General features: G+C 39.9%; 2 protein-coding genes across 2 annotated transcripts; both read left to right on the top strand.

Moving 5' to 3' along the window:
- The first annotated feature begins 868 nt into the window (after positions 1-868).
- LOC120552683 (cyclic nucleotide-gated cation channel beta-3) lies at positions 869-8,548 on the top strand. Its single transcript, XM_039790895.1, has 14 exons — positions 869-1,049; positions 1,247-1,785; positions 1,879-1,929; positions 2,003-2,089; positions 2,190-2,254; positions 2,405-2,527; positions 4,289-4,430; positions 5,259-5,418; positions 5,604-5,701; positions 5,792-5,875; positions 6,041-6,159; positions 6,357-6,509; positions 8,105-8,249; positions 8,343-8,548. The coding sequence occupies exons 1-14, from the start codon at positions 869-871 to the stop codon at positions 8,364-8,366; spliced, it is 1,971 nt and encodes a 656-aa protein (XP_039646829.1). The 3' UTR covers positions 8,367-8,548.
- A 977-nt stretch (positions 8,549-9,525) lies between these two features.
- On the top strand, positions 9,526-23,226 carry cngb3.1 (cyclic nucleotide gated channel subunit beta 3, tandem duplicate 1). Its single transcript, XM_039790894.1, has 18 exons — positions 9,526-9,723; positions 12,155-12,290; positions 12,765-12,912; positions 14,979-15,133; positions 15,236-15,535; positions 16,228-16,436; positions 16,592-16,642; positions 17,556-17,642; positions 17,763-17,827; positions 19,048-19,170; positions 19,999-20,140; positions 20,268-20,427; positions 20,592-20,689; positions 20,835-20,918; positions 21,488-21,606; positions 22,256-22,408; positions 22,604-22,727; positions 22,961-23,226. The coding sequence occupies exons 1-18, from the start codon at positions 9,631-9,633 to the stop codon at positions 22,976-22,978; spliced, it is 2,265 nt and encodes a 754-aa protein (XP_039646828.1). The 5' UTR covers positions 9,526-9,630; the 3' UTR covers positions 22,979-23,226.
- The last annotated feature ends 1,458 nt before the right edge of the window (positions 23,227-24,684 follow it).

Below are 24,684 nucleotides of genomic sequence, written 5' to 3'. Positions count from 1 at the left end.
TCAGTGGCATCATATCCTTGAAGCCACATTTTTACGATACACTTTTTAGATCTTAGTCGTTTTTATATTTTAAAGGAATACGCCATTATTTATTAGACGTCTGTATCCTAGGTTATTATCAGAAAAACAGTTGTGTTAACATTAGCGGCAGCTCTGCTCACACCCCCTCTGCTGACTAGCTGAACAGCATCAGAGATACTGATTCTTAACGTAAAACTGCTTTATTAAGTGTTTTTACCTGATTTCAATCACCGAGTTCGATTGTTTTGAAGAGGATGAGACCTATGCGGATACTTCACCTCCCCGGTAAACAACCTCCCGAACAATGATCACTGAAGTAATCTTAACTGGGAGAAACTGACTGCAATGACGGAATGTCTCCATCTTTTGTTGTTATTTTGATTGAGAGACCCCTAGCAGCAGAAAATTACATATTGTGCATTTAAATTCTGAGGATAATATCGGTCTGCTGAAGCTCCACCATGTTCCCCAGCTAAGCACTCTCTGTGTCTGTCTACTGTTTGGTACAGTTTATTTACTGAAACAGGTGCCTACTCTGGCTAAAAATGTTAAGAGAGCAGCGAGAGTGAACCAAAACAGTTACGTTTGAAAAACCAAAACAATGAGCTAACAGACACTTGCTATGACAGACTATGCTCAATAGTTATGTTGGCAACTGCAGAGTATACACAGAACTATAAAATATTGATTATAGGCACTAAATAACAAGCTTTACTTACTTTGGCACATCACTTAAGACTAGTTTTGCTACAAATGCTGTGGTTTCTCCATCCTCATTACATGAGAAACTGTCCAATGACCCTCTTCCACAAATAAAAAAAACAAGGTTGTGTGGCTAATTCTTCTGATGGTATTTTCAATCATCAGACAAGAAGCGGCCCCTCCTCCACCCCCACCCATCGTCATCAACAAGTATTCAGACGAGCAGCTCAGAACCATAGTCAAGTCAATGAGAGAGAGACTGCAGCTCTTCAAGGAGAAAGTGGAGGATCAGTATGCTACGTCCCCTGAGATCAGCCCTCCTGTCAGTGAGTGCATCACACAATTATTCATCTGTATGCACACGACTTAGAGCTTCACCTCAGCTGTGTTAGTAAGCACAAAAGCTTCATATTTGTGATTTATGATTATCATTGGTGCTTAATTGGCAACACATGATGGATATTTAAATATAATAATAATAAATAAAGTTTCAGCAAACTCATTCCTAATATTGCCTTTTCAGCACCTGTGTTAACCAAAGACAACTACACAAAAGTCATAGAGGAGAGGAAAAGGCAAGCAGAGGAGGAGCGGATAAAGAAGGAAGAAGCTGAGAAGAAGAAGAAAGAGGAGCAGGAGAAGAAAAAGCAGGAGGCCGAGCAGAAGAAGAAGGAGGAGGAGGATAAAAAGAAAGCAGAGGCTAAAGTTGAGAAAAAGGAGGAGGAGAAAAAGGAGGAGAAGAGCACGAAGTCCAAGTTAACTGAAGCTACCTGGTTTTGGGTGGACGTTGTGCTGATGCCAATTGAGGGCCTGATGGACTCAGTGCTGGGGAACACCATCGACCCTTTTACAGACCGTCGCTACATCGCCTGGCTGAGCTTGGTGACTCTGGCCTTCAACTACAATACCTGGTTCATTACGGCCCGTCTGTGTTTCCCGTACCACACTGAAAGCGCCATCCCTTACTGGGTCGCCCTGGATATGGTGGCCGACCTCATCTACCTCACAGACTCCATCCTCTTCCAGGCCCGCAAACAGTTTGTCAAAGCAGGAGACATCATAGTAAGTCTGATATAATCCTGGCCAATGGAGCCTGATACTGAGAAGGATATATAAAGCATATAACAAAATGACAATTTATTCTCTTCCTTTCAGAAAGACAGAGTGGTGACAAGGAAGTACTACAGAGATTCGGAGAGATTCATGGTACTGTGACTTAAATTTGAACATTAGGATGAACTCATCTCAGTGACTTCACACGTCTGTCTCTCATTAACAGATAGACATGATGTGCCTCATGCCATTCGACTTGCTGTACTTCCAGTTTGGATTCAAATCCATTTTCAGAGCCAATCGTCTGCTGAAGGTGAATTTACTTATGTGTTACAAAGGCCAGCCAATTGATAAGTGACTTTGTTTCCTTCCTGGGGTTGCCTTGACTGACATTTGTCATGCTTATTATCAAGGCAGGTACATTTTTTGAGTTCAGCGATCGCCTAGAGAGCATCATGGCCAAGGCTTACATCTGGAGGTTAGTAACAAAAAAAAATTAGTAACCAGCTATGATAATGCAAAAGCAAAACAACTCACTTTTTTCTATATTGGGAAATAAAAATGCATGTGAAAAAATAATGAAGACAGACAGATAAACAGAGGGAGAAACTAACATCTTTTCTGTTAGAGTGATTCGGACTATTGGATATCTTCTCTTCATGCTCCACCTCAATGCCTGCTTCTACTATGTAGCTTCAGAGTACCAGGGCATCGGGTCAACTAAATGGGTCTACTCCGGGCTGGGCAGCGCGTAAGTACAGAACCTTCATATTCCCGCTTGTGTTTGATGTATGACATTGTTGTTTGGGTTTTCTCCTGATTGCACAAAGTTAATCTAAGTATCTGTACGTTTCTGACTCATATTTACTCTAACAATACCACTACTAATAGGTTAACACATTCTGTCAAACTCAACTCAAAATGAAAACTGATACTTCTGTCTCAACATATGTCAACATATTAGTGAAGCACAATATAATTACACCATTAGCAAGTTGTAGGGACTTTGGTAATGGTGTAATCAGCGTAAAACACTATTTTTTTTAAATAAAGCTCCATGTAAAGTAAATATTTTTTAGTTTAAAGGTATAATATGCAGGATGTTCCTAAAAAACAAAACAATGTATAGATTAATACAAAAATAATCCCCCTCAATCATCACTTATGACCACTAGAAGTGAGTGGTGGTGGCTGTATCTGCAGAGACTCTGCCCTCTGCCTGTATTTTCTCTTTTCTATTTATTTCGATGTGTGCTGGACGTTTATGGGTGTGAGCAAAGAGCCTTTGGGCCCCACATGGGTGTGTAACCCCCAGCCAATAACAGCATGCAGGTTGTGCAGCCCATTCTCATTGCCAGGTACCGCTGTTTTGTCCCGCCCCTCAGTGCCTGCTACTGACACACAAGTTTAATAGAAACACACACAGACATGATGAAGCTCTAGCCTGGTCCTACCAGACTCTCGTACATTTCATTTGTACAGAGAATCTGGCGACTCTCCATTGACAAGTGTTAACTTCCTTGAAGGCGGGTACTCTGTTGAAGTTTAAAACTATTGGATCTGCCCAGAGCCACTCTGGATATGCCATAACCAATCGCTAACATTTGGTCGTGACGTATGTCATGCGCATGTGCAACAAGAGGGGAGACCGACAACAACTATCGGCTTATATTTAGCATTAGAATCGCTAGTGTTAGCCTTAGCCTTAGCCAACTCCTTCACCACTAATGGAGCGAGCTGGAAAATCAAACTTTTCCCTAACCCCGTGGGGAGGAGGGCCACAACATCATGGCCACCAACATAACTCAGCAAAGACTGTTCTTGCTCGGGCTTTAACTTCTGGATATTCGGCAGAGTTGGGAGTCAGCCACTCCCTCTGTTCGCTGATTGGACTGGCTGGAGAAAACCCAAGACTAGACGGCGAACCCAGACGTAGTACTGAAGGGAAATGAAAATTGAGCGTAAGTATGTAGGAGGGCGGAGCCAGGCTAATGAAGCTCTGCATTCACACAAAATCCAGCAATGTGGCATCTTGCCACTGAAGTGTGGGTGTGTTTATTTGTGCGTTAGAATGTAACTGTCATGAAACAATCAGAAAATGTTTTATTCCTCTGATGTACTGCTTTGTTCGGCGCTCCCTGTCTTCACTCTCTAGCTTGCTCAACCACCGCTGCTCTCTCTCTCTCTCTCTCTCTCTCTCTCTCTCTCTCTCTCTTTCTGGCTTGTTGAGCCGGGGAGGAGAGGCCAACTTTGAACGCTGTGTTTGCAAACACCAACCGATAAAAGCAACATATTATACCTTTAAAGTCATTCCTCTTTGGCTGTTCAAGACACAAAAATAATAGGGCTACCATACATGACAAAATGGGACAACATGACTATCAAACACAACACATGGCTTACAAGAGTCATTGCGATGCTTGCTGCACTGAAACCAGTTGTCTCCATCCCTGAGACATCCACAAACGATCACAAAAATGTCTTGTATGTTCCATTTCTGCTGCTGCTGCAGTTACCTTAGCTGCTTCTTCTATGCGGAGAAGTCCCTGCTGATGATCGCTGAGTTGCCACTTCCAGACACCATGTTCGGACAGATCTTTCAGATGACAAACTACCTTTTTGGGGCATTCTTTATGTCCATCATTCTTGGCCAGGTAGTTTATTTGCAATTCTTAATCTTTTATTGCTATTATTTTTTTTTCTATATAATTTATTTTTTAATTAACCTGTTTTTGGATTCTTATTTTTCTCTTTTCTTTCAATTTGCAATTTTAGAAAATGACTTGTCTAAGTTTTGCAATAAGACATCAAGGGAATCAAACTTGAAAAAAGGGGGAAAATAGCAATGACTCCTACGCATGCACACACACATCTATCTGTCAGTCCAAAAAACAGGCCAGTGACATATAGTGTTTGTGACAGCCCCTCTAACGCCCCCACCCTCTCCACAGGTATCTGCGTTGTTACTACCACGCTGTCCGCAGTCTGATCAACATCGGGGGTCTTAACGAACCCCATACCGTCTTTGAGATTACCTTTCAGATGACTAACTTTTTCACGGGAGTCTTTGTGTTCTCCAGTTTGATTGGACAGGTAACAGAGAGACACATTCTGCTCGTAGCATGAGTCAAAGTCCCAGCATGCTCAGTTCCTCTGGAAACCTGAAATTAGCACCTCTAAATTAGCATGTCCTTTTCCTCTTGTCTCGTTAATGTAGTGATTTAGTGACAGATAAATGATGACACTAACAATCATCAATCATCTTACCATACTAGTTTCACTAACATCCCATCATCCGTCACTCCAACTGTTGTTGTATTTCACTGGTTCCCTGTGAAGTCTTGATTTTCAAAAAAGATTGTTAAATGTATTAAATGTAGCATTTGAACAACAAAAACTGTTTAATTGACATCAGTAGGTATCCAATTTAACCAAAGATTTCCTTAGTTCATATATTTATTCTTACTGTCATCGTGCCTCAGATGAGAGACGTCATCGGTGCAGCCACAGCAGGACAGACCTACTTCCGAGCCTCCATGGACGGCACCGTGGATTACATGGTGAACAACCACATCCCCCCTTTGGTGCAGAGCCGGGTCCGCACCTGGTTCACCTACACCTGGGACGCTCAGGGCATGCTGGGTCAGTAACACTGGACAAAGTTCTGTTTTTACAGGATGTTGAATGTTGAAATGTTGAATTATAGGAATCTACAGTCCTTCACGTAGATATATTACCTTTAAAAAAAGTGGTACTACTTACCTCTGTAGATCCAGACTTATTTGACCCCAGAATAAACATTTCCCGATTCATCTTGATGCTTTCAGATGAGTCCGAGCTGCTGGATAAGATGCCTCTGGTGATGAGAACTGCCATCGCTGTTGACATCAACCTATCCACCTTTCAGAAGATTGATCTTTTCAAGGTGCCTCTCCAAGACACCACAAATACAGTAAAACAGGCATACTGCAGCTTGGACATTAAGTCAATTAAATGCCTTTTTTTTTCTCCACAGGGCTGCGACCAGCAGATGTTGGTGGACATGTTACTGAGGCTCAAGTCCATCATCTATTTACCTGGAGACTTTGTTGTCAAGAAAGTGAGTTCACATTCTTATCATGCCATCACCGTCCTGGATTTGAACTTTTATATTTGAATCTGTATCATCCTTCAAAACCCTATAACTACAACCTTTGTGCAAATATCTATTGTCTATTCTGTATTTATGTTTCTGCACATGTTTATGCCATTGCCCTCTCTGCAGGGGGACATCGGTAAAGAGATGTACATCATTAAAAGTGGAGCGGTGCAGGTGGTGGGAGGACCTGACAACAGCATTGTGTTTGTCACACTGAAGGCTGGCTGTGTATTTGGAGAAATCAGGTAAGAGAAAGTTCACCCTTTGTCATTGTCAGACCGAATATACAGTCTGAAGAAAGAAATCTTAGGGCATTGTAAATTCCAATTTTCACACGGTGTTAAATATCAGCAGAGAGGTTAAATGTGCAGCAATGTAATTAGAAGATGATAGATTAAAATCCACAGACAAGAACACATTATAAAATGTTTCTCTTTCCCAGTCTGTTGCAGTCATCCAAAGATGGAGGGAACAGGCGGACAGCTAATGTCAAAGCCTACGGCTTTGCTAATCTTTTCGTCCTGGAGAAGAAAGACCTGTTTGACATCCTGGTCCACTATCCAGAGTCTCAGAAAGTGTTGGCCAGGAAGGGAAGGTGAGGAAGAGGCATCTGCTACAAACAGCTTAATCATGCCCTCACTGAGGTGAAACGATTCCCAGACCTACTTCACACTGCCAAAAGTCAGGAAGGTGGTGATGCAATAATAATAATAATAATAGTATAAATAAAGTATTAAAATTAAACAAAACATGCACATACCTTTATCAATGCAAACACTTATTTATTGATCATCTATATGGGTGGTGGGACAATCTACACAAATCTAAACAGACATGAGGACTGCAAGTAGTGATTATTCTTTGCAATTTACTATTTACTCTACAAAATATTGGCTTAAAAATAGTTAAAATGTATCACCTCATATGCAGCACTTATTGAAAGATGTTACCTACATTGTTTCCTCATAACTCATAACTTCAGCAGCCTATGTTTTGGAAACACAGTTTTCAGTTTTCAGACCTATTTCTTTCAGCTAGGACTCTACTATTTGGCCGACACCCACTTGGGCTGCTTAAGGGTACTATGTGAAGCAATTTACATGTATTAAGTGCTTTGTATTGCCAATCTGTGAACAGATTGTAATGTAACTTAAAAATGAGACCTTCCTCGACTTTCTCAGTTGCCTATAACAGCCTGTGTACTGATTCTATGTAAAGGACTCGGGACCTTTGCCAGGAAAATTCAAAGGATATGAAGTTAAAGGTGCAGTAATTGATTCTGCATAAAGATTGTTAATATTTGAACTCAACTGCTAAACAAGATCCGCCCCCCCAGATTCACAGAGAGATAACTACTGGCTGGCACATTCAAATGCTGCCCCCCTCCCGCCCCCTACCATCAACTGTTGCTGATTGGCTAGAATAGTGTTTTGTGGCTCGTGCGCACCTTTGTTTTCCATTTACAGAGCCAGGGCTTTGTATTAATACTGTACACAGAAAATAGAGAGGAGTGAGGAGATATTCTCTGAATTTGACAACAAGTGTATTGGATTAATATAACTTATTATACCTTTGATGCACGCTCAGTTCTCTTCCTCTCTTGCCTCTTTTCAGCTCCCCTACAGTGCCAAAGGTTAACAACAGTGTTAGCTTGCTTGCTAACAAGGATAAATGGCTAGCTAGCTAACGTAGCAAAATAGTGTTTTGAGTGGATAATGTCAGCTAATTCATCCAGACTACTGGGTCTGATCTGGCTGCTAAATTGGCTAGCTTGCCGTTTGCAAATTACTTCATCATCTAACGTTACGAAGTAACCAACGCCAGATCCATGCAGCGTAGCTAAGTTACAGCTAGCTGGCTAACGTTTGCTTGCTTGCTCGCTAATATTATTGCTAGCAAAATACTATCTAAGTGGATATGTTAGTTGGCTAGCTTTTAGCAAACAATAAATGATGTAACGTTAAAGTTCAGTCTCATGAATGTCATGTCACTTTTTTGGTCGATGCTCAATTGCACCTAAAGATGCAAAGCAACAAGATGCTAACTGCATTTCACTTAACGGCCACCTGTGTCATTCTTTAAACAAAGCCATTTCCACTCTAAGAACCAATATATTTGAGCATGCTTTGCAGTACACAGTATCAGAGGATATTTGTTTAGCCAGCTGTTTCTCTTTTTCTGTGCATGTAGGAAACTCATGAAGGCGAAGGGTCCAGCAGCAGCTAATGCAGAAGTGGAAAAGAAGAAAGGACTGGTGCTGTTCAGACCCAGACCGCCCACACCCAAACTGCTGCGTGCTTTTGGTGGAAACACTAACTTCTTGGAAAAAATGAGGGTAACAACTCTTCCATTTCTATCTAGATATGTTGTCATGAAAGCCATTACAGTTATGCTGACTGATAAACATATCATTATTTTTCTTCCCTAGAGTGCTGCTGCCGGTGGCAAGTGATGATTGTAGTGAGCTTCTTTTTTTATAACTTCTTTTTGGAAGTGAATGTACAGTTTTGTTTTCAACCTCTTTTTGTAATGAGTGTGTATGTCCTGTCATTTTAAGATATTGTTAAAAAACTGTTATTTCCCAGAGTCCAAATTTTGGTTTGACATGCTTAGACCACTCAAAAAAAAAAAAAACTAAGACAACAAGCAGATTTAAATATCAAAAATGTGTTTCAAACTATTTTAATGAGATATGTAGTATTAGAATCAGTATGTGAACCTCAACTACTGGCATGAGTGCTGCTTCTTGTATATGTATCTACCTATCCACCTATTGTTTCTCTTCTTTTATTGGCTATATTATTTTTCAGTTTACCAATGCATAGTAGTTTTAAAAGCCTAACAAAGATTATCAGTTAGAAGGATTGGTAACAACAATGCTTAAAATATAATATTTGATTTGATCTTCGTCAATATTTGCCTAAATAAATGATTGCCTGATTTATCTACAGTTTTCTTATAGTGGCATCCTGTGTTGCTTGCTGTATACTGTATGTCTGTCTGTCTGCGTGTTTGAGCAGAAGGAGGTACAGTTCAGGGAGAGAGAGAGAGAGAGAGAGAGACAGACTAATCCCAATCCCGTTTGGCAGACGGACATTATGAGGGTTAATTAACTAAGTGGTCTCAGTGTTTGTGAACTGGAGTCTGGAGTCAAATAACCCCAGCAGTCTACTTTTTACACCAGCTACTTTTGAGTTACTACCATGTAGTTTATGTGTTATCCCTTGATTATATATATTAAAAAAATTCACTTAGTTCCATGTGAAATGCAGAGGCTAAACTAAGAGTTGTTTTTATTTATTTCAATAAACTAAATGGCAGAATTAGTCAAATTGAAAATGTATGAAATTATTTTTAAATGTATTTCCCTTTCAACCTACTTTGACTGACAGTAGTTAATCTTTTCATTTGATAATTGATTATTAAGTAGACACACTAATTGCTAATACATGATAAAGTTATTAGGCCCTGTAAATGGCCTTTGGACTGGAGTCAACACTGCAAGAGGACAGTTGCCTTGCCTAGCAGTGATTGGTGGCTGTGATAGCTGATCTGGTGTTGACTGCAGCAGAAAGGGGAGTGTCCAAAGGGAATTAATGGTTCTAAGAAATGTAATTGCGAGGAAGAGCACTACAGAGTGTCCTGGATCTGAGTACTACATTGGAAAGTGTCTTCAGGAGGAGAAGTGGATGGTGTAGCCCACACAGACTACCGCCATGTTCAACAGGTTGAAAAAAATGATGGGGGCTCCTGAGCCTCCCCCTGCCCAACCTGCTACCCCACCTTCCACCCCAACTCCGCCAGCTAAGGTAAGGCCTGTCCTCTTTCTGATATCTTCAATATAAAACACCTGGACCAGAAATGTATTTTGTACTTTCTTTACCTTTATGTTTGTAATATTAGCACATTTTACTTTCTTATTTTCGGGTAAGGGTCATTTGTATTAGCCGCTCCTTAAACAGCTACCATTTAAACCAAACGCTAAATTAATTAGGTTCTGTGCTCACTACCTGCTTGTCACACTGACTACACACAAGTTTATTTTAAAATAAGGTGACTCAGATCAGTGAAAGCCTCTGAAGCAACTTTGCACTGATGAAGAGCAGTCACTGCAGCTTCAGCAGGGAGGGTGAGCCTGCATCGGTGGATTTATTGTTTTTTTTAGGGGGAAACTGGGTCAGCAATAATTTTCCTGAAATTGAGCTATCCCTTTCCTTAATACTGAGGATGAACTACAAGTGTAGTTGTGTGCACAGCTTAATCATTAGCAAATATTAATTTTGAAGCCTGGTTTTGTTGCAGTAGCATTTAGCACTTTGACATTTTCAAATCCACAGTATGCTCGATGCATGAACTAGTCTTACAAGCTGAAGGTCGGCCTGAGTCCTATTTGTCTCATAGTTAATGACATTGTTTAAGCTTTAGATAAAAAAATTATTTTGTTGATCTTTTTAAAGCACTTGATACCGTAGACCATTGCCTGCTCATGCAGAGATTACAAAATATTGGATTTGATATTAATGCATGCAATTGGTTCAGGAACTACCTATCAGAGAAACAAAAATCAGTTAAATTGGGAAGCTACAATTCTAAGTTTTTATCAGTAACAAAAGGTGTTCCACAGGGTTAAGTTTTAGGTCCAGATCTTTTCACTATCTATATCAACAATATTATTTCATCTTTGACAAACGTATGTTTACCGTAACGTAATGTGTATACGGATGACACAGTGCTGTACTATGTTGCTGGTTCTGTTCATCTAGCAGTTGAAAAACTTATGACATTCCTTTAACATTCTGCAAGACGTTCCTAAAGACCTACGATTTTTACTAAACACTGATAAAGTTCATGCTTTTTGCCAGAGCTGTAGACTATACTGACTTTAATATTTCTACTATGAACACACTTACGATCGATAGAGTCACAAAATCTAAATAAATCAACATCTGGATTGATGAAAAGCTCTCATTCAAATTTCACATCGATAATCTTGTGTACAGAATCGGGCAAGAGGTTGGCATTTCTACAGTAATAAAAGCATCTTTCCCACATTTTGTTGGAAAAAAGTTGTTAGTTTTCTTTAAGTCTTGGACTACGGTGATGTGATTTATACAGTAGACATGCATCCTCTACAACTTTTACACTAAGTCTCTTGACCCAGTCTATGACTCTGCCTTAAGATTTATAGCCAGCCATATCTATGGTACACAGCATTGTATTTTATATGACAGAGTTGGGTAGTCTTCTTTCCAAGGGAGACGTGTTACTCACTGGTGCAGTGGTGGAAGAAGTATTCAGATCTTTTCCTTAAGTAAAAGTACTAATATCACACTGTAAAAATTCCTGCATTGAAAATGTTACTTAAGTAAAAGTATGTAAGTATCATCAGGAAAATGTACTTAAAGTATTAAAAGTAAAAGTACTCAATGCAGAAAGTTCCTCACATTTTAGAAACTGAAAACGATCCAAACTGTTGTGTGTTTAATGGTCTAATCATTTCACCTGGACTTGTAGGTCGTTATACTTTGGGTAGTTTAATTTATAATAAAACATTGTATTTTATAAACTACATGTGTTTTGTGTGCAAAAAATTCCATTTGTAAAGTAACTAGTAGCTAAAGCTGTCGGATTAATGTAGTGGAGTAAAAAGTACAATATTTCTCTCTGAAATTTAGTGGAGTGGAAGTAGAAAATGGCATTAAAAGAAAAGACTCAAGTAAAGTAAAAGCACATCAAATTTGTACTTAAGTACAGTACTTTAGTAAATGTACTTAGTTACATTCCACCGCTGCACTGGTGTCTCTTTATCTATAAGGCCCTTGCTGGAAAACTACCATATTACCTTAAAGAATTGCTTTGTCACTCAGGGACCTTTTCAGACTGGCTTTTACTTCATGTTCCACAAGCTTGGTCTGAACTTGGGAAATTATACTTTTAATTTTAGTGCACCTGACTCCTGGAACAAAATACAGCACCTCCTTAAAATCAATTCACTTGTACCTTTTGGACATTTCAGAAATTAATTCAAATTATTTTCTTTTACATCTTATCCTATTTTATCTTTGAAACAATTTCCCAAATCAGAAAGTTTTAATAGCTTTCTAGTATTTGAATGATGTTTTTTCTCTGTGTTCTTTTTTTTGTCTTTGTAATTGACTCGATGTCACTGTATATTAGGGTTGCGTCTCAATGATCTCTTGAGTATAAATAAAGGTTGAACGAATGTATTGTTAAATACAGGAAGAAAAGGCACCTGAAAAAAAAGATGAAAAAGAGCAGGAAAAGAAAGGGGAAGAAAAGAAAGAAGAGGAAAAGAAAGAGGACAAAAATGAAGAGAAGAAAGAAGAAGAGCCCAAGAAGGAAGAGCCAAAACCAGGTGAGAAATAAATGCACAGGAACTTGGATATCTTGTAGTGACATAGGTGCATGAAGTACACCTTGTTCATATGTTTAGGAAGGTACTGTGATACACTCTGCTTTGATTTTTATCTCCCTGCTAAGAAGTCATGGCATTTAGTTTTTCCACATTTGTGAATTGGTGCTTTTCAGCAGGTGTTCTTTTTCAATTATCACATGCACTTCTATTACAAATTATTAAACATGCTTTTAAAGGCATTTTACACTTTAAATGGGAATTTGTACTCCACTTTGTACAGGACACACCTTATGCAGATTCTGGAGCCAAGATTCCCCTTATATATTAGATTTTTACAGATTAAAAGCTGCAGGAAGTGCAAAGGAGGGTCTTTAACAGTAAGGCCAATGATTACGTGTGTGATTTAGTCGTGTCCTTTAGTGTGTTTGTGTTTACTTTATAAACTGACTGAGTGCTGCTGTATTTTTCTCCCAGCTCCAGCTCCTGTGGCCCCAGCTTCTGCGGCCCCAGCTGCTCCTGCCCCAGCTGCTCCTGCCCCAGCTGCTGCGGCCCCAGCTGCTCCTGCCCCTGCTGCTGCTGCGGCCCCAGCTGCTGCTCCGGCCAATCCAGAGGGGGCTAATGGGTAAGAATGCAAAATATACTGTGTGTTTTTTTTGTTTGTCCCATTGTAATGTTATGTATTGTCCCATTGTTTGTTGTCTGTGGGGTCTGAAACTGTGTCATGGATGCCCTGCACTTTTTAACTGCGCAAGAAATTTACCTACGGGTACAAATAAAGTAACCTGAACCTGTACCCAACATCTCACCCAGTCCCCTGCAGCCCTGCATATGACATATCAGTACTGACATTTGAAAAGTGACTTTAGGCTATACATTACAGGACTTAAATCCAGATTTTTTTCTGAGATGCAATTTTTAGTTTTTTTGAAGTCCCAATCCCACATTTAATTGGAACATTGCCTTTAATTAGCCACCCTACTCATTTATATTAAGTCTACCTGTGCAGATGTGTAATGGGAATGTTTCAGAGCTTCTGAAAGTGGGCACAAGTCCTTACAGTTTGGTACTTTGTGCCTGTTTGAGCGAGTGTTACAGAGAATGAGAAGAGTAAGACAGAGAGAGATGTTGCTGATTGTTGATAAAATGCCTGTGCTGAACATTTCTGCTTTGGGATGACCTGGTGAACAAATCACTCATACCTGCAGAAATGTTGGTGCACTTGTTACTTGCTTAGTTGTGATACCCACTATGGAAAATCGTTCAGGTCTGTTGTGTCGTCTCTGGCATGAGATCACAGAGAAGAGGATATTTTTGTTGGAACATTTAAAAGATCCATTAAGAAATAATGTGTTTTTATGTTAGTATTATTTTTTCATTGTGGTACAAGGCTAGAGTGTGGTGAGGCTAGATGAGACTAACAGTAATTAGTAGCTATACACATAAACTTGACTGGACTAAGAATACCTTGACCCTGGAGCTTGAGCTCTGTCCATTTCAGGAACTCCTCAAGTTTCCAGGTATCATAGTATCAGCTTCAGTACAGCACAGTAAACACTACGAGCTGTGTCAATTTACAGTGATTTATTGGACTTTGTAGCACCAGTATTAACATAATTGCCAAGCTTTAGGCATAGCTGTTGCTAATATCTGCCATTTAAATCTAGATTTGTTATTTTTACTTTCCAAACATACATTAACCATTTTTAACTGATAGTGCAGATAGACAATTTACTCTGAGTGGCTTCACCTCCATTGTTTTTGCTTTCCTCACAATAAGAATAGTGGGCACACTGTATGTTAGCTGCAGTAACAGCAGCGATGATCACACTGTGACTTGCAGCCTGTGACTCCTAAAGTAGCAAAGGAGATTAGGAGCTTAGTGGTATTTGTGACTGAGAATGATCAGGGAGGGCGTTCACGTGCAAGTGGGAATTAGTTTCAAAGAATTAATGTTGTTCTTTGCGAATGATTTGCACAATATACAATGACATTTTTGGTGGAAATGAACAATAGCTGAATTAGAGAGATAATAGCATGGATAGTCTTATCTCTCTGAGGTTCAGATTAAAGTGGGAAAGAAATCCAACCTGTTTGCAGAGCTAATATATAGCTCAAATAGGGTTATGTATCCGTCTGCCTATTCTCAGCATATCTCAGCATATTAATAGTGACAATGATAACATTAAAGGTCCCATGACATGGTGCTCTTTGGATGCTTTTATATAGACCTTAGTGGTCCCCTAATACTGTACCCGAAATTCATCCTTGGTGCAGAATTACAGCCACTAGTGCCAGTCCCACAATGAGCTTTCCTTAGTATGTGCCATTTCTGTGTCTGTAGCTATTGAGGAGGAGGGGGGGGGCAAGATTCCAGATCGGCCCATCTGAGCTTTCATTTACTCAAAGGCAGAGCAGGATACCCAGGGCTCGGTTTACACCTATCACCATTTCTAGCCACTGGGGGGCCATAGGCAGGCTGGGGGAACGCATATTAATGTTAAAAAACTTTAAAACTTTAACTACATTGCCACACTTGCAAAATTCTCCCATTTATTGTGAATCTCCCTGCTCACCACAAATTTTATTCTCCAGTTCAGCCCCTCACTTCCCTCCCCTCTGATTTAATGTTACCTGTTCTATACCTGTTCTATTCCTTTATTCCCCTTTCTTTTTGCTTACTGTTTTCAGTGAAGAGGCCCCTCCTTCTCCACCTGTTGTCTACTTCCGTTACACCGATGACGTACTCAGAAGTATGATTAAGAATTTAAGAGAGCAGACAGAGTTGCTAAGAGAGAAAGCCATAGACCCTTACGCCACTTCGCCAGAAATCTCCCCACCTGTCAGTAAGTATGGACATGTACAAACCAACATGCAGACAGAAAATAAGCACACAAACATGGTCAAAGCATTCATTTAACTCTCTGTCACTCTCTTTACCTGCTCAGCACCTATTCTGAAGAAGGAGGACTACATCAGAATAAAGGAAGAGGAACGAATAGCAAAAGAAGAAGCGGATAAAAAGAAGGCAGAAGAGGCAGCCAAAAAGGCAGAGGAGAAGAAGAAAAAGGACGAGGAGAAACGGCTGCAGGCCGAGATGAAAGAAACGGAGGAGAAGATTGCGGCGGAAGCCAAGAAGAAGATGAAGAAGATCTTCCCAGACGGGATTTACGCCTGCTTAGACGTTGTCTCTGGTCCAATCGAAAAAAAGATGGATACCATCCTGGGAAACACCATAGATGGTTTAGGTGAGGTGTACACAGGGAACAGAACAGCTGAGATAAAATGAACACCCAACAACACCTTGCAAATAGCTGCTTATCTTCAAAGCTTGACAGTTAACTAAAAGTGTAAAGTCCTCCAAAAAACACAAGACATAACTTTTCTGGGGTATGACGAATAAACTTGACTTCCCTTATTGTTTTCTACTGTAAAACTGTAACAAAGCACAAAAGACAAACAGAAATGAGAATAATCCAATACAGATACCAACAGTATTAAAACAGACCATGAGTATATATATATATATATATATATATATATATATACACACAGTAGTGCTAACCACCAACTTAAAGCAATGCAAGCTATCAATTAAATAATTTTACATTAGAAAACGCCAATAAAACAAAGATACAACAAGTATAATTCCTTTACTGACATCCTTAAAGTAATAAATAAAATACTTTATTTACTAAATACTAACAAATAGTTTCCAAGTCAACAATAGTATTCATTCTACATTCAATGTAGAATGAAAAATTAAAAACAGTACTGGCACTCTGCAGCACACTCAATTTAATCTAAAACTGAAACTTAAACTACTACTGCTGCTAAAATTAGTTTGAAAAATGTAACTTTTTGAAAGATTTACTTCAGAGAGGTCAGAACACAATAATACCTAAACTACTTGTGTCTGTTTATGTCTGTCTCTCTCCAGATCGTCGGTATATTACCTGGTTGGCCTTGGTAGCGGTGGTATTTAACTACAACATTTGGTTGTGCACTGCCCGGATGGTCTTCCCTTATCATAATGAAGTCGCCAACCCCTACTGGATAACTTTTGACATTCTCACTGACGTAGTGAATGTTATTGACATCATCATTTGGCAGCCCCGAATACAGTTTGTCAAAGGCGGAGACATTATTGTAAGTCACAAGGCATTATGAAGCATCACTGTTAGTGTGAACTGTGTCTGATCTGTATCTGTGATTGTTGGCTATTGGTGGCTTTTTTTTACTGGTGTTCTATGTATATTCTTAAACCCTGCTGAGCTGTAATACTGTGTGTAATTCTCCTGCAGACAGACAGAGTGGTATGTAAGGATCATTATCGGAAATCACAGCGATTTATGGTAAGAGTAATGATGTGTCCAGTGGTGGAAAGTAACTAAGTACATTTACTCAAGTACGGTATTTAAATACAGTTTTGAGGAACTTGTACTCAAGTATTTTCATTGTATGCCTGTTTATACTTCTACTCCACTACATTTTGTAGGGTCATATTGTACTTTTTACTCCATTACATTTATCTGACAGCTGAAGTTAGTGGCTACTTTTAAGATTACATAAGTAAACCTATGATAACATTATGAAATAGAATAGATTGTTAAAAATTAAATCTATGGTTGCCAACCTTTTTGGCTTGTAACCCCTTAGCGGTCTTTGTTTGGGGCCCCTTGTCACATTTCTGATGTCTATGTGTCGTTAGCAGCTCTTTTTAAAGAGACATTCCCCTGGAAACTTCTTACATGGTTTCATTTCAATAACTGTTCATGGCTCGATTAAGTACTTTTAGTTAATATTTCACAAAAAGCTAAAATTATTACAAGTTTGTGTAGCAGATCTTTGTTTTTTCTTTCATCCCTACCCCATTTATGATCTCATGACCCCTCAGATTTATCTTGTGACCAAACCGTAGGTTGGGAACCACTAGCTACAGTAACAGTGAAAAGCTATTTATGCATTAGTGCATCAGTATAAACAATCTAATAATGTCATATATAGTCTGACATAATAATATATCTCTCACTTCCTTTTACTGATAATACTTTGATAATATTTTGATAACACTTCTGTACTTTTTATGTACAATTATGAATGAAGGAGCAATTGGAGTAGTTGTACATTGTTGTACTGGTAATTTAAAAATAAATCTTCTACTTCTTCCACTACCGTGCATCTTCTCACTGTAACCTCAGAGGTACAGAAGTAGTGTAACCTGTTGTGAAACATAACCAGGTCTTTATTTAATTCCTCTCTTTTTAGACTGATATGATCAGCATCATCCCCTTTGACCTTCTCTGCCTGTACTCTGGATTCTCCTCCGTATACCGACTCAACCGCTTCCTCAGGGTATGCAGCCTACTGATCGTTTTTACTGATGATGGAAATGAAGAAAATTAGATTTGTGTTTTAATATGCTTCATATGTCCTGTCCTGACCCTCACTAGTTTGTTTCCTTGTGTGTTCTAGATTGATAACTTCTTCGAGTTCAGCGATCGACTTGAGAGTATCATGGCCAAGGCCTACATCTGGAGGTAAACGCTCCCCCGGAACAGTGACGGGAGTTTTATCCAATTCTTAGTACACAGCGTGTAAACTTATGCCATTTGATTAAAGGTAGCCTATAGCAAGCGATGTTAATCCAATACACTTTTGTATTTGTTTGGCAGTTCAGTTCAAATGTCAACAATCTTTGCGCGGCATCGCTTGCTGCACCACTCTCCACCTAACTGTACTGCGGAGTTGTTGAGTTGCCTGTAAGCAGAAAAAGATGCTTGTTGACTGTCCACAGTTTCTAAACCTTTTACTTTTCTAACTGCTTGTCATTTGGTCTTTGTAACTAAATTGTTTGTATAACGGGTATCCACCTGACACTTCTGCTCACACTCCGAAGATCTCATATTGTACTGAATTCTAATATTACTTTAATTTGTTCCGTTATGCGCCCTCTGCTGTGTTAATGTGTGGAGATGATCATTCATGCTTTCATTTCCTCTCGTTAAGATTACTGTAACAGTCTGTTTTCCTGTTTGAGTAAGAAGGAACTTTACCGTCTCCAGGCTGTTCAGAACTCTGCTGCAAGGCTTTTAACTCACATTAACAAAAGAGCACACATCACACTGTTTTAGCTTCACTTCACTGGTTACCAGTCCAGTATAGAATTCAATTTAAAAATCCTGGTCCTTACTTTTAGAGCCCTGCACGGTCAAGTTCCTCCCTACATGTCTGACTTGATTCAGCTTCATACTCTCACCTGTAGTCTGAGGTCATTAGGTCAGAGGCGATTAATGGTTCCCTGCACTCAGTTTAAAACTAGAGGGGATCGATTATTCCAAGCAGCGGCTCCTAGGCTGTGGAATGTCTTGCCTCCCTTTCTTTGTTGTGTGAATTCTGTCAAATCTTTTAAAAAGCAATTGAAGACTCTGCTATTCAAGCAGGCTTTTAGTTAGTTGCGGGTTTTTTATGGTTGTTAATGTTTTCTATTATTATTTAAATTTTTCTTGTATTTGTTGTATTGGATTACATTTTATTGTGAAGCACTTTGCTACTTTATCTGTGAAAGATGCTATACAAATAAACTTTACTAACTTACTTACTTCACAGCCTGTCTACATGCTGTTATTCATTTACTTTACAGTGTTTTTTCCCACTATTGTATCTTGACAATATTTGCAACTAAAATGACTCTTATTCCACACACACAGATCAGCTCAGTTCGGTCTAATCCTTTTATTTTGCTCTCTTTCTGATGCAGAGTGATTCGCACCACAGGTTACCTGCTCTACGCACTCCATATCAACGCCTGTGCGTACTATGTTGCCTCTATGTACCAGGGTCTTGGATCGACCAAATGGGTGTATGATGGACAGGGCAACGCGTAAGTACTTATTGCTTTGTCTCTTTTTGGGAGCTCTCTGTGGGGCTGAAACACTGAAAGCCAATCCTTCGTCGTGTCTGTCCACGGTGCTGAATATTTCAAGCAGTCTCTCTATAGTATATAACTCCCTATTTAGTGCTATGTTTACTGTCTGCCATATTATTTGAGTGTCCAAAGTATGAGTGCAAATGTTATGCTCTTTAAAGTGTCTTCAAAAATCCCCACAGTGGAATGAAAAAGTTAGTGTTGCATATAGTTTCTGCCAAAAGTCATCTATTGCAATATGTACATTTTGGACCTTTGTATGTATTACACTGAATTCAAGGAGGCATTCCCCAGACAACAAGGAGTTTCCTGTGTTGTTGAAGATAGCAAAACATAGCATAAAGGCATTTTAGTGTCTTTTTACCTAGAGCTTCAAAGCTTAATCGATTAGTTGTCAACTATTAAATGAATGGCCAACTATTTTTAAAATCCATTAATCCGTTTGAGGAATTGTTTGTTTGTTTGAGGAATTGTTTTATGAAAAAAGTCTGAATTCTCTGATTTCCAGCTTCTTTAATGTGAATATGTTCTAGTTTCCTCACTCTTCTACGGCAGCAAACTGAATATCTTTGAGTTGTGGACAAAACAAGACATTTGAGGACATCATCTTGCACTTTGGAAAACACCGATCGACATTTTTCACCATTTTCTGACATTTTATACACCAAACAACTAATCGAGAAGTCGAGGACATACTCGACAGATTGTCAACGATGACAATCGTTCGTTGCAGCCCTATTTTTAATCAAAATGAAATGAGCTTGTACCCTGTCCTTTCCACAGGTATCTGCGTTGTTACTACTACGCTGTCCGCAGTCTGATCAACATCGGGGGTCTTAACGAACCCCATACCGTCTTTGAGATTACCTTTCAGATGACTAACTTTTTCATTGGCGTCTTTGTGTTCTCCAGTTTGATTGGACAGGTAGGTAGGAGGAAGATTTTTAGACGGAAGTTTTATTCAAAGCTTGTCTTGACAATGTTATACAGTATATTGTAATACAACACTCTACCTGTCTCTCTCTCTCTCTCTCTCTCTCTCTCTCTCTCAGATGAGAGACGTCATAGGAGCAGCAACAGCAGGTGAAACATATTTCCGGGCATCGATGGATGGCTGTGTTGACTACATGAACACCTACTCGATCCCAAGGGAAGTCCAGAACAGAATCCGGACCTGGTTCAACTACACCTGGGCAGCTCAGGGCATGCTGGGTGAGTCCCAGAAACCTTCATACCACAAATGTATCCTTATCAGAATGAAAAACCCCGACGAGACGCTAAAACTCTCCGACTAATATTGAAATGACAAAGCACATTTTCCAGAGATGTTAACTTACCGTATGTTGAGATATGATGATGATCCATGTTCTCTCCAGATGAGTCCGAGCTGCTGGATAAGATGCCTCTGGTGATGAGAACTGCCATCGCTGTTGACATCAACCTATCCACCTTTCAGAAGATTGCACTGTTCCAGGTGACTCACCAGTCACCGTGTCCTACCAACAATTTGAGACAATTAAATTGCGTTTTGGAAAATGTGATAAACATCTAGAGTCATACACATCCATCTGGATCCAGCACTGAAAACTCACCCGTTAACCTGATATTGGGTCTTCCAGGGCTGCGACCAGCAGATGTTGGTGGACATGTTGTTGAGGCTCAAGTCAATCGTCTATCTACCTGGAGACTTTGTAGTGAAGAAAGTGAGTAAGCCTTTTCTTTTTTTTTAAAAGATAAACCTTGCAAAAATAAACCCCACCACGCAGCTCAGCATAACAAGCTTTCGAAGAAATCTAAACAAGTTGTTAGAAATCGTTGAGGCCTAGGAAATGGTAGTCTCTCTTTGCCAGACCTTCCTCCACAGCGCTGCGAAGGATGGTCTGCCTAGTCCACACAGCATTCCTGGATGGGAGAAAAACCTCTGGTTTATTGATATTTCTTTAAACCAATCACAATTGTCTTGGGCGGCCCTTGGCGTCGGATGGAGCAATGGCGCCGCTGCAAAACTCAGATTGGACAGATCCGTGTTGTTTTAACAAGTGTCACATTTGTCTCTTGTTCCGTTGTGTTTTGTCTTTGCCATTGCCTGTCTTGCTGTTTAACATGTTTTTATCTAAGGTGACCTTGGGTGTTTTGAAAGGCACCTCCAAATAAAATGTATTATTATTATTACTATTATTATGCATTACCAATTACCAATAATGCATCCAAGGTTTTATTATCTGAGTGCAATGCTAACCTCTGAGTTCTCGCCCTGTGCTCTGCTCCACAGGGGGACATCGGTAAAGAGATGTACATCATTAAAAGTGGAGCGGTGCAGGTGGTGGGAGGACCTGACAACAGCATTGTGTTTGTCACACTGAAGGCTGGCAGCGTGTTTGGAGAAATCAGGTTAGTCTGCATTTAGTGATCTGTGACAACTAGAACATCAAATAAAAGCTGAAAACAATTTAACAAGTAACATATTCATGCTTCATTTTCATCATCCAGTACATGTAAGTGTCTCGATGACATGGTTTGGCATGATAATAATTAGCACTGTATACATAAGAATATAGTTTCGTCAGTTAAATGTGGTGGTTTTCTTACCTTACCTTAAGACAAAGCTAAATTACAGTTTAGTTTAGTACAGTGGTTTGCAAAGTGGGGTCTGGGGACCCCCGGTGGTCCTTTAGGGAGTTCCCAGCAAAAAGAGGAATAGTTTATTTCAGTATAATTCCGTTCATAAGTAACACAAAGACAGAATTTATGACTATTTGGGATTTCATAGGTTCCTGTAATAAAACATCTGAAGGCAAAAATCTTATCAGATGGGATGAAATCTTATCAGATGGGTCTCAGTGGTGTAAATTATGTCAGTTTAGGGGTCCTTCACATGAAAAAGTTTGGGTACTACTTGTATAGTGCATGGCTGCAGCGTTGCAGTGTATTTATACTGTACAGTCTGTTGTCTGCACCCGCAGACTCTCAGGAGATCAGTGTTATTTGAAATGGAACGCTGGACACAGGATATATATTTTTGCCTCTGTCTCCATCACAGTTTACTACAGTCTGCCAAAGATGGAGGAAACAGGCGCACCGCTAACGTGAAAGCGCATGGCTTTGCTAACCTTTTTGTCCTGGAGAAGAAAGACTTGTTTGATATCCTGGTCCACTACCCAGAGTCTCAGAAAGTGTTGGCCAGGAAGGGAAGGTGAGTTATTTACATTTAAAACATCTCTGGCATGCACAAGTTTCATTGTGACTATGGCTGTTTAGGCAAACATTTTAAGTAATTTATCAGCTCCAACCTCAGTCAAATCCTTGTGATGCTACATACAATTCAAATGTGCAAATTCAACTGTAAAATGCAGCCCACTAAGGATTGTGTTTGTGTGTGACTTTAAAGGAAACTGACCAAAGCCAAAGGCCCAGCACCTGCGAAAGGAAATGAGGAAAAGCCGAAAGGTGTTGCTCTGTTTGGAAAAAAACCACCAACACCCAAGATGATGAAACTCTTCCAAAATATGAAGGTAAAGTGTTTACAGTGATGCAGCATTCTTCATACAATAACTGGTATTTTTTGATTTTGTTGTTGACAAATAGCTTTGCCCTACTATAGAAAATGTAAGCACCGGATAGCTTTTGTAAATGTTTATGAGCATCGTTAACTATTCATGATGACAGAACTGGTCCCAAATTTACAGCAGTGGCATCATGGATAATGAGCAGTGACATCCTGCTTTTTTTGTTCTTCTGTCCACAGAAAGCGGCCAACAAGTAGACACGTCGAGAGTGGGATGTTTGATGCTGCTGAGCTCTACCACTTCGAATCTAAATCATTTCGTATATTCCACTTTTCATTGGCTACTGAATGGCTCACAAGAAGACAGAAACAGGGCATCCGTAATTGTAATTAATATCCACCTTGTTAACTTTTGTAGATTCCTTAAAGGTCCCATGACATTGTGCTCTTTGGATGCTTTTATATAGACCTTTTGTGGTCCTCTAATACTGTATCTGAAGTCTCTTTCCCGAAATTCAGCCTTGGTGCAGAATTACAGCCACTAGAGCCAGTCCCACAATGAGCTTCCCTTAGTATGTGCCATTTCTGTGTCTGTAGCTATTGAGGAGGAGGAGGGGGGGGGCAGCAAGGTGGAGGGTGGGGTGTGGCCTTGACCAACTGCCACTTTGCTCGTTTGAAAGCCATGATGTCTCTCTCTCTCATTGGTGGGCCAAATTCTCTGGGCAGGCAAAGCAGAGAAAGGGGAGGTAGCCTTGCTCCTTATGACCTCATAAGGAGAAGATTCCAGATCGGCCCATCTGAGCTTTCATTTTCTCAAAGGCAGAGCAGGATACCCAGGGCTCGGTTTACACCTATCGCTTTCTAGCCACTGGGGGAACGCATTTTCATGCCATGGGACCTTTAATAGTTATGTTTAACCTGATCTGTGGCAGTAGCCAAATCTGAAGGTTTGTATATTGTAAATTATGGTCAATTATCTGGATCATCTGGAGCATCATTTTTTGTATAAAACAAAGTTAAGATGTACTAAATGTGTCCTCGGTTTTATTACTACAAGTTCTTCCGTACCTCAGACTGGTGTCCCCTCTGTAATCATTTAATTTGTAATTAGTTTGAGTTTGGAAGAACTGGAAAGTTGGTATTAGCAGCAATGGCTCCACCTACTGTCTGACATTAGAATTTGATGACAACAGTCCTGGCTCAAACTGTTCAGCTGACAGCTGATCTGTGGAAAGCACATGAAAGAAATCTAACCTAAGGCATTGCCGGATTAAAATGAAGTGCTGGAGCTGTGCAAACATCAGGGCAGTGTGTTCAGTGTATTTGAAACATTACACACATTTATACTTTCACATTTTAAGATGTCGTTAATGTTACTCATACCATAATGTTACTTTTCCACTGTTTAAAACTGTTTGCAACCTGTGCAGCTCAGCATAACAAGCTTTTGAAGAAATCTAAACAAGTTGTTCAAAATCTTTGAGGCCTAGGAAATGGTAGTCTCGCATTGCCAGACCTTCCTCCACAGCGCTGCGGAGGAGGGTCTGGCTAATCCACACAGCATTCCTGGATGGGAGAGGAACGTGCTCTGGTTTATTGGCATTTCTTTAAACCAATCACAATCGTCTTGGGCGGCGCTAAGCGTCGGACGGAGCGACGGTGCCTCTGCAAAACAGCCTCGGGAAGGAACTTGTTTTGGTGGGCCGTGTGTACGTTCAAAAGTTGTTTTATTCGTGCAACAGAAAACTCAGATTGGACAGATGGTCTAGCTAGCTGTCTGGATTTACCCTGCAGAGATCTGAGGAGCAGTTAACCATAGTCATAAATCCAGCGGAGTTTGAAATGCCAACACAAAGAAAGCGGACGGTAAGGGACATTCGGCCAAAATGGGGGACATCCGGTAGAATGCACCGGAGCAATGCCGGAAATTAAACGCCATCGATATAGACTAAGGAAATGGTAAC

Source organism: Perca fluviatilis, chromosome 22, assembly GCF_010015445.1.
Source record: "Perca fluviatilis chromosome 22, GENO_Pfluv_1.0, whole genome shotgun sequence".
Lineage (NCBI taxonomy): Eukaryota > Metazoa > Chordata > Actinopteri > Perciformes > Percidae > Perca > Perca fluviatilis.
The sequence above is the reverse complement of the archived record's forward strand: the minus strand, read 5'-3'. Positions and strand labels throughout refer to the sequence as shown.